This window comes from Manihot esculenta, chromosome 2 (genome assembly GCF_001659605.2).
Source record: "Manihot esculenta cultivar AM560-2 chromosome 2, M.esculenta_v8, whole genome shotgun sequence".
In the NCBI taxonomy this organism is placed as follows: domain Eukaryota; kingdom Viridiplantae; phylum Streptophyta; class Magnoliopsida; order Malpighiales; family Euphorbiaceae; genus Manihot; species Manihot esculenta.
Window position 1 is genome coordinate 17,346,116 of NC_035162.2, and position 19,311 is coordinate 17,365,426.

The 19,311-nt window shown below is 40.2% G+C and overlaps 1 protein-coding gene across 1 annotated transcript; it reads right to left on the minus strand.

The window, feature by feature from the left end:
• Positions 1–292: 292 nt before the first annotated feature.
• Positions 293–3,238, minus strand: LOC110608876 (probable beta-D-xylosidase 5). Its single transcript, XM_043951945.1, has 7 exons — positions 2,933–3,238; positions 2,560–2,865; positions 2,303–2,472; positions 2,117–2,217; positions 1,679–2,017; positions 1,162–1,575; positions 293–1,086 (listed from the first exon to the last, which is right to left on the minus strand). The coding sequence occupies exons 1-7, from the start codon at positions 3,221–3,223 to the stop codon at positions 464–466; spliced, it is 2,244 nt and encodes a 747-aa protein (XP_043807880.1). The 5' UTR covers positions 3,224–3,238; the 3' UTR covers positions 293–463.
• Positions 3,239–19,311: the final 16,073 nt, after the last annotated feature.

Genomic DNA, 19,311 nt, shown 5'->3' on the forward strand with positions numbered 1-19,311 from the left:
GCACCACTGAAATTGGGATCAGATTAAAAGTGGCTATTTGCATTATTACCTTGATACTATTAAGACACAGCTTGACAGTAATTTTAATGGCGTTTTTTATTTGTTTATGCTCAGTTACAGTTTTATAAGGCAACAATTTAATCATGCAAATCCTAGCTCAAGCAGGATTATAAACAAATTTAGTTTTTTGCAAATTTAGTTTACAAAACAAATTAATCATTAATTAATTATTGAATCATCATCAGTTTTTTGCCACTTTCATGAAGTTGAAAGCTGATTGTGAGTCCTCTTCACCAAATCCAGTAATGATATCCAAAATAAAGAAAAACAAAAAGGTCCTGATGATTGTATGTGAAAGATTGCTTCAAAAGAAGTTAATTCATTATTCTAATTGATTGATATTCAAATTGAGACATTACAGTGTAGCTGGTTCTATCCCTAATATGAGAATCATCCTAACCCACTACTTGTAATACTGCACACTAACAAAAAATGAGACATTAGCATCTCCCACCATAATGGTGTGCAAACCAGACGGCAAAACCTTGTAACCTTTTTTATCCACAATTGCTAAGCTCTTGCATACATTAAATCTAAACTTCGTCTTGGTTTCCCCTCCTGCTTGAACGAATACCCTTTCAAAACCAATCACTTGTTTGGCATGAGTTTCTGTGATCCCCTTTGGAGGCTTTGAGTAAACTATTACCACTTCACTCCCATCCATTTTACCTACATTTTTAACTGTAATCGCAACTCTAAACTCTTGTTCACAAGAACAGTCATCAACCAAAACAGCTGGACAATATGGCTTATCATCATTGTATTCATAATTCAAGTTGCTGCAATGTTGGTACTTGTTCAATTTTATCTTGATTAAAGTCTTAGAGGGTGCTATCTTGTAGTTGAAGTTGGTGTAGCTAAGACCATACCCAAATGGGTAAACTGTTGATCCATTGAAGAATTTGTATGTTCTTCCAGGGTAGCTCAAATTAGCAACTGGGTTAGCAATTGGCCTTAGTGTCATAGATGTCATGGGTACCAAATTAGCATATTCGGCTTCATACCATGTGAGTGGTAATCTTCCGCCTAACAATATAAATCCAAATGTTAGTTAAAATGAAAAAGAGAAATCCAATTGAAACATAAGATTCAAATTCTCACCAGGATTGTGTTTTCCAAAAACAATATCAGCAATGGCTCGACCACCTTCTTGGCCGGGATATCCAGCCCACAAGATGGATTGTATGTTTGTACTCTCCTTGGCAAAAGAAATATCAACTCCACCTGCTGTCATAATTACAAGGATCACTGGTCCTTTAGAGGCTTTAGAGACTTGATTGATCAAGAGATTCTGGTAACCTGGGAGGAGGAGATCCACCCTGTCCCTGCCTTCAGATTCAACAGACAAGTCCAAGCCCACCACTAAAATTGTGGCATCTGCTTCACGTGCAGCTTCCATTGCTGGAAAGATCAAACTATCATTTTTGCAAGCAACATCTCCGCATCCCATTTCGTATTTGACCTCTCCAAATGCAGAGAATCCTTCAATTGGAGAAACATACCGGCAAGGAACACCTATACATAAGCATGTCAAACCAAGAATATGAACAACATTTAAAAAAACAAATTGCAAACAGTATTTACTATTCAAATAATTAAATATGGGATGATTGGAAACCTGCATAATTTCCAATCATTGCTTTTGTAGCATTGCCATGTGGTCCAATTACAGCAAGTTTCTTGTATTTGGAAGAATTCAAAGGCAAAGTTTCATTGTCATTTTTAAGAAGAACAATTCCTTGTTTAGCTGCTTCCGCTGCTAATTCAAAATTCTCATGAGTGCAAATATCCTTCTTGCCAAGTGAATTGAAACGACTCCCATCAAAGTATCCTAGCCTCATTAGGACAACATATAGATATTTTAATGATTTGTCAACCTCTGCTTCACTAACTTGTCCTTGCATCACAGATTTCTTTAGAGACTTGGGATAATAATCTCCACAGTCAAGATCCAATCCTGAATAACACAAATAATTAATTTCCAAATCATAAAAAATATGAGGTTAAAATATAAAAGGGAAAATAGCAAGAAAAACATCCATTTTGTAACACTTGCCTGCCTTGAGGACTTGTGAAACAGCATCCTCTTGAGTGTCCCCAAGCCATTTATGGCCATCAACCATCACCTCAATTGAATCACAGTCTGAAACTATGTACCTATCAAGAGAGAAATAATGCCATAAGTGAATGGAGCTCAAACAAGCTTCAGTAATCAGAGTTTAGAAAAAATTTAAATATATACCCATGAAGATCCCAGTCTCCTCTAATTGTGTCTTGCATAAGTTTCTTATCAGCACAAACAGGGACACCATTAATACGATTAAAAGAGCACATAACACTGCTTGCATCACCGTCTTTAACACACATTTCGAATGGCTTTTGAAACGTCTCCAACATATCTTGCTCAGTCACCTTCAAAAACATTAGAAAACAAATCTAAGTAACTTTACTAAACATTCAAGTAAAAAACTTATTTTTTAAAAATGAAAAAAACTTTACCCTTGCATCAAAATGGAATCGATCAACTCCCATCCAGTCTTCGATATCATAAGCAGTATAATGCTTACAACAAGCAGCAACTTTGAGAGGTCTAGAGTTCAAATCTGTGATATTTTCGGTTCCTTCAATGTCTTGAAGCCCTCTTACATAAGTCGAGGCATATGTTCCAACAATATATGGATCCTCCCCTGGTGTCTCTTGAATTCTTCCCCATCTGGGATCCCTTACCACATTTATATTCGGGCTCCAATATGTTAATCCAGCTCTCCCTAAGTTGTACATTGCTCTGGCTTCAGATGAAACAACCTGCAATCAATATAGTAGGACTTAATACAAAATCAAGGCGCAAGTATTTTTTTTTTTTAATGATTACCTGGCCAATTCTTTTCCAGAGAGATTGGTTAAAGGATGCAGTTGTAAGTAAAACAGTAGGGAAACTTGTTGCACCGGGAACAGTTTCATCAAAGAAGGTCCCTGGACCGGTATTAGAGACACCATGCAAGGCCTCAGACCACCATTCATAAGCTGGTAATCCTAATCGAGATGCACCGGCAGCAAAATTTCCCAACTGTTGTACCTTCTCCTCTAAAGTCATTCTATCCACTAAATCTTTAGCCCTCATGTCAAATGATAGGGAAGAGTCACAATAGCCAAACTCAGCCATTTTCAGACCTTGTACAGCAAATCTTGTAGGCTCACAAACATGGGTGTAGTTAGTAGGGATATCAGTGATTAATGCGGGTCTAGCATTGCAAACAACTAAGAAAGCAACAAGAGAAAGCAGGGTATAAGCAGCTCTTGCCATTGTTCCTTTTCTAATACGACTCATGTAAATGTAAAATCAACACCCTTATTTATATGCATGGCACTGGATAAAAAAGTAACAGAAAGATTATTAAGATTTTAATGAGATTTTAAATGATCATCATCTGTTAAAAAAAGGTGAAACAAAGATGTCGAAAGATCCTTTTATCCAAATATAACAACGTTATACTCAATGGAAGGGCTGAGACTTCTGCTTACATTTTTTTTTTCAAAATTCAATATAATATTTACTATTAAATTTACAGACTTTGGTTAATTTACATTTTTTTATTTATATTCTTCTTTCTGTTTAATATTATATTATTTATTTTATTTTAATTTTATTTATATATTTTACTTAAAAAATTCATATAATTTTATATATTTACTCTAAATATTTATATATTTTATATTTTCATCTAATTATAATATATTTTGAATTAATATATATTGTTCAATTATAATATATGTGTCACTTTATTTATTCTATATAATATATTATTTAATTATTAATTTATTTATATTATTCTATATAATATATTATAAATAAATTAATTTATTATAAATATTATTTATAATTGTGAATATATTAATTTAAATTAAATTTCAATAATTATAAAAATATAAAATAAATTAAAAATATAATAAATTATGAGAGTGAAAAAAAAACTTAATTGAAAATATATATAAGTTTTGATTATATTATAAATTAAAAAAAAATATATATAATTTTAAATTATATTATAAATTAAAAAAAAAGAAAATAGCGCTATTTGGCGTGACACTATAGCGCAACACCAAAATCCCGCGGATTTTGGCACTGCATTGAAGGGTTATCTTCAATGCCAAAATAAAATTTAGCATAGCGTTGGAGATGACCTTACATATTGATGAATTTCTACATTTCTTTTTTAATTGAGTCAGCTTTGGATTGGACAAATAGGGTACGAGACTTTTTATATTTATTTCAATACGCTGATTTTAAGTTAAGTATGTACATGTTTGGAGAGAAAAATAAAAAAGTAAGAAAATGGCTTTTTGCCTATTCAAGACTAAAAGAAATATATTTCCATAGAGTTTAGTATAAAAAAAATTAAAATCATACTTATAAAATACAGTAATAGTTACCGCGCTTTATAAGGAGGTAATATTTAAAAGTTTAAAAAAAATTAAAAAAATTAAAAAAATTTACAGCATATTTGATATCCATTAAATTATATCTATATCCCCTTCAAGCATAATTAATGTGTAGTGTGGTAATATATTTTTAAATATTTTTAAATATTAAAATATAATTATATTATAATTCTTGTAAGTTTAATTTACAACTTAATTTCTATATTTTTTTAAATAGCATATAATTCAATTTTAAATTTTTATTTTATTAATAAAATATATATTCTCTTAAATTTTATTATTAATCATAAAAAAAAAAACTCTGAACTCTTAACTTTAATTTCTTTAATTTTTAATGCATATCAAAATATTTTATAGCACTCTTATATTAAATGTTTTCTTTGCTTTATTGAAATAAGTCAATTTGATACAACTCAATAAATTATTTTTATAAAACTTAAATATTATAATAAGCAAATGTATGAAATAAAAATAAAATACAAACACTTAAATTAAATTATTTATATTAACATAATGAAGAAAATACTTAATGGAATACTGATATAATATACAAAAGAATTTAGTTCTAAAATTTTATTTTGTTAATATAATAGTTATTTCATTAAAATTTATTGTTGGACTATAATAATTTAGTTATTTAAATTTTAGTTTTATGATAATTTAGTTTTTATAATTTAAAAAATTATATAGATTTTATAAAAGTAATCGTTACTCTAAATACGTCAATAAAATATTTAATATAAGTCTGTAATAAAATATTTTCATATATATTGAAAATTAGGAAAGTTAGAGGTTAAGGGTTTAGATTTAGATAGTGAAGAAAATATTTAACACACAATTGTTATAAATATTTTAATATAAATTAAAAGTTAGAGAATTTAGAGTTTGTACGTTTAGGGGTGTATATAGCATATAAAATATTTAATATAAAACTGGTATAAAATATTTTGATATATATTAAAGATTAAAAATATAAAATTAGTGATTCTTTTTCATAATATCCTTGCTTTCTTAGTACTTGTAAGGTCTAAGATTTTGTCTGACAAAAATTGATCCGAGTGATATAATAATACCTTGATGAGTTTTCGGACTCTTTCTAGCCATGGTTGTGTACAATGATCTTTTCCAGTCTTATCGAGCTTCCAGGCATTTTCAGTCTTGACGACTCCCGAGCATTTTCTTGTCTCGACTAGCCCTGATGGGCTTCTAGGCGTTCTCCCGCCTTTGCAAGCTTCCTGGCTTTTTATAGCCATGCGGACTTATGTGTATTTTTCTAGCCATGATGATCTTCTGTGCATTTTTCCAGTCTTAACAAGCTTTCGAGCATTTTCTCAACTCTGTCGAGCTTCTTGGCTTTCCACAGCCTTAGCAGTCTTTCTGGCATTTTACAGCTACGGTAGGTTTTTGCTTATTTTTTCAGCCCTAATAAGGTTCTGAGCATTTTCAAGCTCTTTGGCTTTTCACGGCCCTAATTGTAATACCCGGCTAGACTCCGGTATCAGAATTCCTACCGTCCGGTGGAATCTCGGATGTCGGAAGCCTCTAGTAGGGTAGAAACATGTTTTCATAAAATGTTTTAATGTATTTCATGATTTTAAGTAAAAAGGAAATGAGTTTTTGCATGAAAACAACCTTGGAGGAAAACTCAGGTTCGGCCGCCGAACCTCAAGTTCGGTCGCCGAACATGCATGCACTTCGGGAGTGCTTTAGGCCCCCAAAAGCATAAGTGAGGGAAGTCCAGGTTCGGCCGTAGAACATGGCATGCATGCGGAGGCACTTTCGGCTCCCGAACGTGGCCTGGCCAGCCACCTATAAAGGGGTCCCTTAGCCGAAAACGGGCGAGCTTTTTTCCCCATTTTCGGCCAAGGTGAGCTCTCTGCCGTCCCTCACCGATCTTGAGTTTCTTCCTTCCATTCTTCATGATTTTTATGAGTTTGCAACTTTGTTTTGAAGGTTTTGAGCTTTTGAGCAAGTTTTGGAGCTTGGAGGTTCAAGGAACTCTCTCTCTCCCATTTTCCGAGCTAGAGTCGTTCTTCTCTCGATCTTCAAGAGGTAAGGACCGATCTTGAGCTTATGGCATGTTTTAAGTAAGTTTTAAGTAGATCTATGGGGTAGAATGCATGTTTAGCTCATAGTTAGGTTTATGGGTTTTTATGTGTTTATGAGCAATGTGGATGCTTGATGTGTTGTAGATGGGGTTTAAGGTAGTTTGATGCCCCTAGGAACGTGCATGCTTGAGTATGTATGTTGTAGATTAGGAGAAATGCATGTTTGGATGATTCTGAGAGGAAAATATGCATGAGGAACCAAGTTTCTGCCCTTTGGCAGAAACCAGGTTCGGCAGCCGAAGGACTTTCGGCCGCCGAACCTGCCTGGGAGGCAAGTCTTTCGGCTGTCGAAGCCTGCCCCCGAAAGAGGACTTTCGTCTCTGTCTGGGAGTTTCGGCCGCCGAAAGTGCCGCCGAACATGCATGAGTTTCGTCTCTGTCTGGGAGTTTCGGCCGCCGAAGGTGCTGCCGAACCTGCCTGACTTTCGGCTCTAGAGGGACTTTCGGCCGCCGAACCTGCCGCCGAAAGTGCCCTGTCCAGCCTTCCTTTGCATGTTTTTGCATGGATGTTTTGAGGAGTTTTAGAGGGTTTTTGGGGGATGTTTTTAGAGTTATGTCCTAGTTGTTTGGTCCCTCATTTGAGTCCACCTGTGTAGGTTCGGACCCGAGGAACCGAGGACCTCAGCAGTGAGTCAGCTGCTTCAGTCAGTGTCAGAGCTAGCCAGAGGTGAGTAGAACTAAACTAAATCTTTTTATTTTACAAAATTAAATGCTTAAAGCATGTTCATGCATCATGTTTATATGTAATAGGTTGATTGCACTAGTTACACGAATATGTTGCATTGCATAATATGTTGTTGATGTGGATGAAGGTTGAATGATCCATTAGCCCTCATATGTTATGACGTGATGATATGATATGGAAGTCCAGGTGTGGCCTGCACTACGCCCCTGGCACTACGTAAGAGAAAGACCGGATGTGGCCTGCACTACGCCCCCGGCACCATTGGTTATGTATGTTATATTATGTATAAGAGAAAGACCAGGTGTGGCCTGCACTACGCCCCTGGCATGATTAGAATATGTAGAGGGCTAAATGGTGACAAGTTCATCCTTGATATGATTAGTTGTGATGTGACGCATTCCATGAACTTTTAATATAAATGTTTTATTATTCTGCTCACTGGGCTCTTGTAGCTCACCCCTTTCCCCTTATCCCCAGGGTTGCAGGTACAGGGTAGACCAGGAGGTCGGCAGGAGTAAAGTCTGATTCATGTAATAGTTAGAAGTTGTGGACATGATGAAATTGTAATGTAATGTCTTATGTAGTCATGTCTTGTAATAATGATATTGAGGATTAGAGATTGTGCTTGACTCTATGTGTAAGGTATCCCTTTTAATACATGATCTTAGATGTTTATGTCAACCAACTCAACATATATTGTATCGCCCATTGGGGTATTGATGAGATCCCACAGAGGGGTCATGGATATGATTATGATTATGTTTAGTGCATGCACAGGTTGAGTTTGGCGTATGAATGTAAGGAAAAGTTTTAATTTTTATGTATGTCGTTGATCATGTATGGGATTAAACAGGTTTACAGGTTGCATGTCAGGCTTGCTACGGGTCCCGGCGGCCTTAAGCCGACCTAGATCCTAGCGCCGGTAGCGGTCCGATTTTCGGGTCGTTACACTAATAGCCTTCCTGGACTTTTACAACCCTTCCGAGCATTTTTAAGCTCTTTGGCTTTTCACAGCCCTGATAGCCTTGTTGGACTTTTACAGCCTTGACGGGCTTTCGTATATTTTTTTAATCCTGACAATCTTCCGGACATTTTCCAACCCTTGCGAGTTTTTACTTGTTCACTTAGCTGCCCGTCTTCACCAATCGTTAAAAAGTCTCGCCCGCCTATAAAAATTGTTATGTTTTTTGGAGATTCAATGAGTTGATTATGGCCATTTCATGAGAACATAACTAACAAGAGTATGGTCATTGTACACAACCATGGCAGGTAAATATATTGCTGATAACGAAATAACCGGAACATAAAGTTCAATAGTGGTTTGGTGATTTTCCTATTCTAAAAAGTTTGTGGATTGGATTGTAATAATATTATTTGTCCTTCAAACTCTCTGCTAATTTTGGTGATGACAGTAATTGATGGGTTAGCAGGAAGGAGGTCTCACCAAGCTAACCAATTAATGATGTTGCTGTAAAAATTTCCTATATGAAAATATTTTTTATATTATATTGAAGCCTTTAAACTTTAAATGTATTTATCTGACAGTCTTGTTTGTTCTCTTTGAGAATTGGTACTTTTTTTTTTTTTGGTGCCTAATTATTCTTCACTTTTTGGTGTCTTTTTTTATAGCTTTTTTTAGTTGTAGAGGATGTCATTTTTCACTTTATTTTGAGCCTATTTGATATCAGCACTTCAAAAGTTTTAACCAATATCGTTTAGTTAAGACGATATAAGAGAAAAGATAGGCTGAAAAATAAACAGTATTATTGAAATTTTTCAAAAATTGCAAAGTGAGTTTCTAATAAATAAGGGAGACTATTTATAATTATTGAAAGTCATGCTGTAATACCCGGCTAGACTCCGGTATCGGAATTCCTACCGTCCGGTGGAATCTCGGATGTCGGAAGCCTCTAGTAGGGTAGAATCATGTTTTTATAAAAAGTTTTAAGGTATTTCATGGTTTTAAGTATAATGGAAATGAGTTTTTGCATGAAAACAACCTTGGAGGAAAACTCAGGTTCGGCCGCCGAACCTCAAGTTCGGCCGCCGAACATGCATGCCTTCGGGAGCGCCTTTAGGCCCCCGAAAGCACAAGTGAGGGAAGTCCAGGTTCGGCCGCCGAACCTCAAGTTCGGCCGCCGAACATGGCATGCATACGGAGGCACGTTCGGCCCCCGAATGTGGCCTGGCCAGCCACTATAAAAGGGTCCCTTAGCCGAAAATGGGCGATCTTTCTCCCCATTTCCGGCCAAGGTGAGCTCTCCGCCGCCCCCTCACCGATCTTGAGTTCTTTCCTTCCCATCTTACTCGATTTTAATGAGTTTTTACTTGGTTTTGAAGATTTTCAAGCTTTGAGCAAAGTTTTGGAGCTTTGGGGTTCAAGGACTCAAAACCTCCCACCTCCGAGTTTAGGACGTCTCTCCCTCGATCTACAAGAGGTAAGAGTCGATCTTAAGCCCATTTTATGTTTAAAGAAAGTTTTATGCAAGATCTATGGGTAGAATGCATGTTTAGCTCATAGTTAGGTTTATGGGTTTTATATGTGTTTTGAGCAATGTGAGTTGCTTGTGTGTTGTAGTTGGGGTTTTTGTTGGTTTGATGCCCCTAGGAGCTTGTATGTTTGCTTGTGAATGCTTGGGAATGTTGTAGAATAGGTGTATGCATGATTGGTTAGTTTTGGAGGCATAAATGCATAAGGGAGCTAAGTTTCTGCCCTTTGGCAGAAACCAGGTTCGGCAGCCGAAGGAACTTTCGGCCGCCGAACATGGCTGGGGAGGCAGGCCTTTCGGCTGCCGAAGTTGCCCCCGAAAAGGAGACTTTCGTCTCTGTCTGGGACTTTCGGCCGCCGAAGGTGCCGCCGAACATGCATGAGTTTCGCCTCTGTCTGGGAGTTTCGGCCGACGAAGGTGCCGCCGAACCTGCCTGACTTTCGGCTCTGGAGGGACTTTCGGCCGCTGAACCTGCCGCCGAAAGTGCCCTGTCCAGCCCTTTCTTGCATGTTTTTCTATGATTATTCCATGATGTTTTAGGGGGTTTTTGGGGGATAGTTTAGAGTTATGTTCATGTATGTTTGGTCCCTCACTTGAGTCCACCTGTGTAGGTTCGGACCCGAGGAACCGAGGACCCCAGCAGTGAGTCTGTTGCCCCAGTGTCTGGTCAGAGCTATCCAGAGGTGAGTGGAATAACTTATTATGTTTTAAAGCAAAGAATGAACTTTTTAGCATGTTTCACGCATCATGAATGCCATGTGATGAATTAGGTTGCTTGCATTAGAATTCACGAATATGTTGCATTGCACATTTTTATGATGATGTGGATGAATGTTGGATGATACATAGCCCTCGATCTATGATATGACGATGTGATATGTACGGTACGGAAAGTAAGACCAGTGGGACCCATTCTACGTTCGCTGGCACTATGTAAGAGAAAGACCAGGACCCATTCTACGTTCTGGCACAGTTGGACACTGTTATGTTATGATATGTAAGGGAAAGACCAGGACCCATTCTACGTTCTGGCACAGTTGGACCATGTAGAGGGCTATTGGTGACAAGTTCATCCTTGATGTGATTAGTTGTGATGTGATGCATTCCATGATCCATATGATTTAAATGTTTTTATTATTCTGCTCACTGGGCTCTAGTAGCTCATCCTTCTCCCATTTTTTCCCCAGGTTTGCAGGTACAGGGTAGACCAGGAGGTTTACAAGAGTAATGAAGTCTGGTTTATGTAATAGATAGTGTGGACATGATAAATGTATTAATGTTATGTAAAAGTATAGTTTCAGTCATGTAATGATATTGAGGATTAGATATTGTGCTTGACATTGTGTATGAGGAATCCCTTTTATTACATGATCAAAAATGTTTTATAATGTTTATGAAAGCCAACTCATCTCATGTTGTATCGCCCGTTGGGGCATTGATGAGATCCCACAGAGGGATCATGATTATGATCATGACTATGTACATGTATGTTCAGGTTGAGTTGGATGATGGAAGGAAAAGTTTTAAATTTTTATGTATTTTCTTGATCATGTATGGGACTAAACAGGTTTCCAGGATGTATGTTTGGCTTGCTACGGGTCCCGGCGGCCTTAAGTCGACCCGGATCTTAGCGCCGGTAGCGGTCCGATTTTCGGGTCGTTACAGAATGGCTAAATACTCTGTTCATGAGATCCATGAATGCTGCAGGGGCGTTGGTTAACCCATGAATGCCCATATCTGGTCCTGAAAGCTGTCTTTGGCACATCTTCATCCCTTATTCTTAGCTGATGGTACCCCGATCTTAGATCTATTTTGGAGAAACAACCCGCTCTTGCTAGCTGGTCGAATAGATCATCGATCCTTGGCAGAGGGTACCTATTTTTGGTAGTGACTTTGTTCAACTGCCTGTAGTCGATACAAAGTCTGAGGGACCCATCCTTCTTTCTCACAAACAAGACCGGAGCACCCCAAGGTGAGGTACTCTGTCGGATGAAGCCCTTTTCTACCAGCTCTTGCAACTGCTCTTTCAATTCCTTCAACTCGGCTGGGGCCATCCTGTAGGGAGGGATAGAGATCGGTCTAGTTCCAGGCACCAACTCTATCTCGAACTCTATCTCCCTAGCAGGTGGTAAACCTGGAAGCTTGTCTGGAAAGACATCCTGAAACTCTCTAACAACTGGCACCGAGGCTGGCTCCCTGACCTGACTGTCTAGCTCTCTCACATGAGCTAAGTACCCCTGACATCCCTTCCTAAGCAACCTACGAGCCTGAAGAGCTGATATCAGACCTCTAGGTGTACCCCTTTTGTCTCCTCTAAAGACGACCTCTGACCCGTCCTGATCTCTGAACCTGACTACCTTATCCCTGCAGTCCAAGGTAGCACCATGGGTAGATAGCCAATCCATCCCTAGAATGACGTCAAAGTCTGTCAAATCTAGAACCACAAGGTCGGCGGAGAGGCATCTTCCCTCAACAAAAACTGGACTGTACTGGCAGACTGACACTGCCACTGACGGGTCACACTTGGGTCCACTGACCCATAGGGGACACTCTAACCCAGAGACTATCAGACCCAACCTCTCAACGGCTCTCGGAGCAATAAAAGAATGAGATGCACCCGGGTCCATTAATGCATACACATCAGAACACCCAATGACGAGATTACCTGACACCACGGTGTTGGATGTGTTAGCCTCCTGCTGAGTCATGGTGAAGATCCTGGCTGGAGCTGATGGACCTTCACCTCGGGAACCAGAAGAAGAGGCTGCCCCTCTCCCTCTACCTCTGCCACTGCCCTGAGTTGTGGCTGGAGCTGCTGGCTGTGCCACACTACCAGAAGCTGTCTGCTGGGGCTGGCCCATAAAAGGTGCTCTAGGACACTCCCGAGCTATGTGTCCCTCCTGTCCACATCTGAAACATGTATTTGTCCCAGCTCGACACACTCCCCTGTGCGGTCTTCCACATCTCTGGCATTCTGTACCATCTGAGCCTGAGCTCGAGCCACCGCCAAATCCCAGACCGGACTTCAGCTTATTCCAAAACTTATTCTTCTTCGGCTTCTTGGTGGTGTTATCCCACCTCTTCTTACTTGAGCTCTGAGAAGAGAGACCTAGCCCTCCTCTGCCTGGGGTCTTAACCCCTGAAGACTGGGTCATTGACTGCTTCACTGACCCCTCAACTATAGCACTTGCCTCCATTCTTCGAGCCATATCCACCACAGTGTGGAAACTTTCCCTCTCAACTGACTGAATCAACGAGGAGTACCTGGAATGCAGCTTCATAACATACCTCTTGGCTTTCTTCGTATCTGTATCTAGAGCTTGCCCTGAAAAAGGCAATAGCTCCAAGAATTTATCCGTGAACTCCTCTATACCCATGTGCTCTGACTGCCTCAGTTGCTCAAACTCAATCATCTTCAGTTCTCTGGAACTGTCTGGAAAAGCCCATCCAGCGAACTCATTCGCAAATTCCTCCCATGTCATACCGTCTAGTCTTGGGTCCACATAACACTTGAACCATTCCCGTGCCTTCTTGCACTTTAAAGTGAACCCTGCCATCTGAATGGCTCTGCTATCACTCGCCCCTAGCTCATCAGTTATTGTCTTCATAGATGATATCTTAGTGTATTCTAGGAATGCAGAGGAGCATGCCCATCATCTGAGGTTGGTTCTACAGACCTTGAGGGAACATGGCTTGTATGCCAAGTTCTCTAAGTGCGAGTTCTGGCTGAGGAGCATTTCATTCTTGGGGCATGTTGTGTCAGAGAATGGGATAGAGGTAGACCCCAAGAAGACAGAAACTGTGGCTAACTGGCCTAGACCCACTTCAGTGACAGAGATTAGAAGTTTCTTGGGTTTGGCAGGTTACTACAGGAGGTTCGTTCAGGACTTCTCAAAGCTTGCAGCTCCTCTGACCAGACTAACCAGGAAGAATTAGAAGTTTCTGTGGATCGACCAGTGCGAGGAGAGTTTTGAAGAGCTTAAGAAGAGGTTGACTTCAGCACCAGTTTTAGCTCTGCCATCTAGTGATGAAGACTTTACGGTCTTTTGTGATGCGTCCCGTGTGGGACTGGGTTGTGTACTAATGCAGAATGAGAGGGTGATCGCTTATGCTTCTAGGCAGCTGAAGAAGCATGAGTTGAATTACCCCACGCATGACCTTGAGATGGCAGCAGTAATCTTTGCACTCAAGATGTGGAGGCATTACCTCTATGGGGTTAAATGTGAGATCTTTACAGATCATAAGAGCCTGCAGTACATCCTGAGTCAAAGAGATTTGAATTTGAGACAGAGAAGATGGGTGGAGCTGCTGAGTGACTATGATTGCAAGATTCAGTACCATCCGGGTAAGGCGAATGTTGTGGCAGATGCCTTAAGCCGGAAATCACTCGGCAGTTTATCCCACATATCGGCAGAGAGGAGGCCAGTGGTGAAGGAGTTCTACAAGCTTGTTGAGGAAGGTCTACAGATGGAGTTGTCTGGTACAGGTGCCTTGGTGGCCCAGATGAGAGTGGCACCCGTGTTTCTGGAGCAGGTGGCTCAGAAGCAGCATGAGGACCTGGAGTTAGTGAAGATTGCCAGGACTGTTCAGTCAGGCAATGATAGTGAGTTCATATTCGACAGCAAGGGGATCCTCCGCTATGGGAGCAGACTATGTGTACCAGATGACATAGGGCTAAAAGGAGACATTATGAGAGAGGCTCATAATGCAAGATACAGCATTCACCCCAGAGCCACCAAGATGTATCAAGATCTAAAGAAGGTTTATTGGTGGCCAGCGATGAAGAAAGAAGTGGCACAGTTTGTGTCAGCCTGCGAAGTGTGTCAGAGGGTGAAGCTGGAACATCAGAAGCCGGCTGGAATGCTTAACCCGCTACCTATTCCAGAATGGAAATGGGAAAATATAGCTATGGACTTCGTAGTGGGGTTACCGACAGCGTCCAATAGATTGGACTCCATATGGGTGATTGTGGACAGACTCACTAAATCTGCTCACTTCATTCCTGTCAGGAGTGGCTATTCCGTGGACAAGTTGGCGCAGGTGTATGTCGATGAGATCGTCAGACTGCATGGGGTTCCTGTTTCGATAGTGTCAGATAGAGGGCCCCAGTTCACCTCCAGGTTTTGGCGGAGTCTGCAGAATGCCATGGGTACTAGGTTGGATTTCAGCACTGCCTTCCACCCCCAGACGGACGGACAATCAGAAAGGACTATCCAGACTATCGAGGATATGCTTAGAATGTGTGTGATGGACTTTGGCGGTTCTTGGAGGCAGCATCTACCTTTGGTGGAGTTTGCCTACAATAACAGCCATCATGCTAGCATCGGGATGGCTCCATATGAAGCTTTGTATGGGAGGAAGTGCAGATCACCTGTTTGCTGGGAAGAAGTGGGAGAAAAGGCCTTGGCAGGGCCTGAGCTAGTTGAGATTACCAGCAGAGTAGTACCCATAATCAGAGAAAGGATCAAGACTGCTGCAAGCAGACAGAAGAGTTATGCAGACATCCGCAGAAGGCAGGTCGAGTTTCAGGAGGGGGATCTGGTATTGCTCAAGGTGTCTCCTATGAAGGGAGTGGTTCGCTTCGGAAAGAAAGGTAAACTAGCCCCACGATACATCGGACCCTTTGAAATCTTGCAAAAGATTGGGAATGTGTCGTACAAGCTGGATTTACCTGCTTCAATGGAAAGAATCCATCCGGTTTTCCATGTTTCAATGTTGAGGAAGTTTGTGTCAGATCCGAGCAAGGTTCTTAGTGAGCCTGATATGGAGGTCCGAGAGGATCTCACCTATGTTGAGCAGCCAGTACGGATGATAGACACCCAGATCAGAAAGCTAAGAAACAAGGAAATCCCGATGGTGAAAGTCCTGTGGAACCACCACAATTTGGAAGAATGCACTTGGGAGACACGGGAGTCCATGCTCCAGCAATACCCTTATCTTTTCTAAGGTTAGTTCTTGTATGTTTCATGTGTGCTATGTATGTATGTTATGTTTTATGCCATGCTATGTGCTAGTTGAGGAACATTCGGGGACGAATGTTCTTAAGGAGGGGAGAATGTAATACCCGGCTAGACTCCGGTATCGGAATTCCTACCGTCCGGTGGAATCTCGGATGTCGGAAGCCTCTAGTAGGGTAGAATCATGTTTTTATAAAAAGTTTTAAGGTATTTCATGGTTTTAAGTATAATGGAAATGAGTTTTTGCATGAAAACAACCTTGGAGGAAAACTCAGGTTCGGTCGCCGAACCTCAAGTTCGGCCGCCGAACATGCATGCCTTCGGGAGTGCCTTTAGGCCCCCGAAAGCACAAGTGAGGGAAGTCCAGGTTTGGCCGCCGAACATGGCATGCATGCGGAGGCACGTTCGGCCCCCGAACGTGGCCTGGCCAGCCACTATAAAAGGGTCCCTTAGCCGAAAATGGGCGAGCTTTCTCCCCATTTCCGGCCAAGGTGAGCTCTCCACCGCCCCCTCACCGATCTTGAGTTCTTTCCTTCCCATCTTACTCGATTTTCATGAGTTTTTACTTGGTTTTGAAGATTTTCAAGCTTTGAGCAAAGTTTTGGAGCTTTGGGGTTCAAGAACTCAAAACCTCCCACCTCCGAGTTTAGGACGTCTCTCCCTCGATCTACAAGAGGTAAGAGCCGATCTTAAGCCCATTTTATGTTTAAAGAAAGTTTTATGCAAGATCTATGGGTAGAATGCATGTTTAGCTCATAGTTAGGTTTATGGGTTTTATATGTGTTTTGAGCAATGTGAGTTGCTTGTGTGTTGTAGTTGGGGTTTTTGTTGGTTTGATGCCCCTAGGAGCTTGTATGTTTGCTTGTGAATGCTTGGGAATGTTGTAGAATAGGTTTATGCATGATTGGTTAGTTTTGGAGGCATAAATGCATAAGGGAGCCAAGTTTCTGCCCTTTGGCAGAAACCAGGTTCGGCAGCCGAAGGAACTTTCGGCCGCCGAACATGGCTGGGGAGGCAGGCCTTTCGGCTGCCGAAGTTGCCCCCGAAAGGAGACTTTCGTCTCTGTCTGGGACTTTCGGCCGCCGAAGGTGTCGCCGAACATGCATGAGTTTTGCCTCTGTCTGGGAGTTTCGGCCACCGAAGGTGCCGCCGAACCTGCCTGACTTTCGGCTCTGGAGGGACTTTCGGCTCTGGAGGGACTTTCGGCCGCCGAACCTGCCGCCGAAAGTGCCCTGTCCAGCCCTTTCTTGCATGTTTTTCTATGATTATTCCATGATGTTTTAGGGGGTTTTTGGGGGATAGTTTAGAGTTATGTTCATGTATGTTTGGTCCCTCATTTGAGTTCACCTGTGTAGGTTCGACCCGAGGAACCGAGGACCCCAGCAGTGAGTCTGTTGCCCCAGTGTCTGGTCAGAGCTATCCAGAGGTGAGTGGAATAACTTATTATGTTTTAAAGCAAAGAATGAACTTTTTAGCATGTTTCACGCATCATGAATGCCATGTGATGAATTAGGTTGCTTGCATTAGAATTCACGAATATGTTGCATTGCACATTTTTATGATGATGTGGATGAATGTTGGATGATCCATAGCCCTCGATCTATGATATGACGATGTGATATGTACGGTACGGAAAGTAAGACCAGTGGGACCCATTCTACGTTCGCTGGCACTATGTAAGAGAAAGACCAGGACCCATTCTACGTTCTGGCACAGTTGGACACTGTTATGTTATGTTATGTAAGGGAAAGACCAGGACCCATTCTACGTTCTGGCACAGTTGGACCATGTAGAGGGCTATTGGTGACAAGTTCATCCTTGATGTGATTAGCTGTGATGTGATGCATTCCATGATCCATATGATTTAAATGTTTTTATTATTCTGCTCACTGGGCTCTAGTAGCTCATCCCTCTCCCATTTTTTCCCCAGGTTTGCAGGTACAGGGTAGACCAGGAGGTTTACAAGAGTAATGAAGTCTGGTTTATGTAATAGATAGTGTGGACATGATAAATGTATTAATGTTATGTAAAAGTATAGTTTCAGTCATGTAATGATATTGAGGATTAGATATTGTGCTTGACATTGTGTATGAGGAATCCCTTTTATTACATGATCAAAAATGTTTTATAATGTTTATGAAAGCCAACTCATCTCATGTTGTATCGCCCGTTGGGGCATTGATGAGATCCCACAGAGGGATCATGATTATGATCATGACTATGTACATGTATGTTCAGGTTGAGTTGGATGATGGAAGGAAAAGTTTTAAATTTTTATGTATTTTCTTGATCATGTATGGGACTAAACAGGTTTCCAGGATGTATGTTTGGCTTGCTACGGGTCCCGGCGGCCTTAAGTCGACCCGGATCCTAGCGCCGGTAGCGGTCCGATTTTCGGGTCGTTACACATGCATCTCGAAATTCTCTTTTCGAAAAGCTATCATAGGTCTCTATCGGACGTTGGTAACAAAAGTTAGGCTCGGTTCAAGTCTGTCATAAAGTTCAAAGCTAATTGCTCCATGTTACTATTATTTATAACATACAAGTTGATTTCTTTTTTTAATTAACAAATTTGATGCAACTTCTCCTGAAAAGTTTGAAGATGATGTTGAAGGACAGACATCTGGTAAGACTGTGATTTTATATTAGTGGGCAATAATTTGATGAAATGGTGTAACTTACCCATAAAAGGCACCAAAAAATGGTTAGAATCATCAACCTTTGTTGTTTTCATTTCCTCCTTATCTTTTTCTTCACCATCCCTCTCCCCATTTGTCCTTCTAATGTTTGTGTCTGTATATATAGGATATTGGACTAATGGATCATTTCAATCTTCATCTGCTTTTTTAGAGCTTGAATGGGCTTATGGATCAAATGCACCATCAATTCCTGGAAATCCAATAACTAGTGGAACTTTGACAACCTGAAGCTTTAATTTTGTGCCTCCTATCAACAAGGTCTCAAGTAACTAAAGGTATTATTTTTTCATGTTCTTTCTTTGTACTTTCTTTCTTCCTCTTTTATCTCTTCCTACTAAAATAATATTATAATCATTTAGTAAATTTTTAGATGATATGAGATTAAGTTAGTAAAAAATTGCACATAATTGTTGCTACAGTAGTAACAACGAAAGCCCCCAAGGGCTTGGCAAAATAGTGAAATAATTGATAGAGAAGATCAAAGAAAGCCAAAAAGAGGTTAGTGTAACTTCCTAAACTTTGAGCTTGGGATATGAAATTATAAAAATGTGAATACTGCATCCTTAAACAACAAAATTATAAAGATTAAAAATAAATAAAGATGCCTTCTTGTGAATCTAAGATATATTTGTAGTTTATTCTAGGTATTGTGCCTTCCTTCAATTCCAATGGACATGGCTTTAAATTGAAGCAAAATTTGGGCTTTATTCAGGTCTTTGTTTATTAAAAAATCAATACTCTTCTATATTATACATAATCCAAGAGATGTCTTATCATAGAATATGGTGTTCTAAAATTTAAATATTTCGACATATCCCCATGGAGCTGATGGCTTGGTAAAATGAATGTAAAAGTTTAATAAGTTAACACTGTT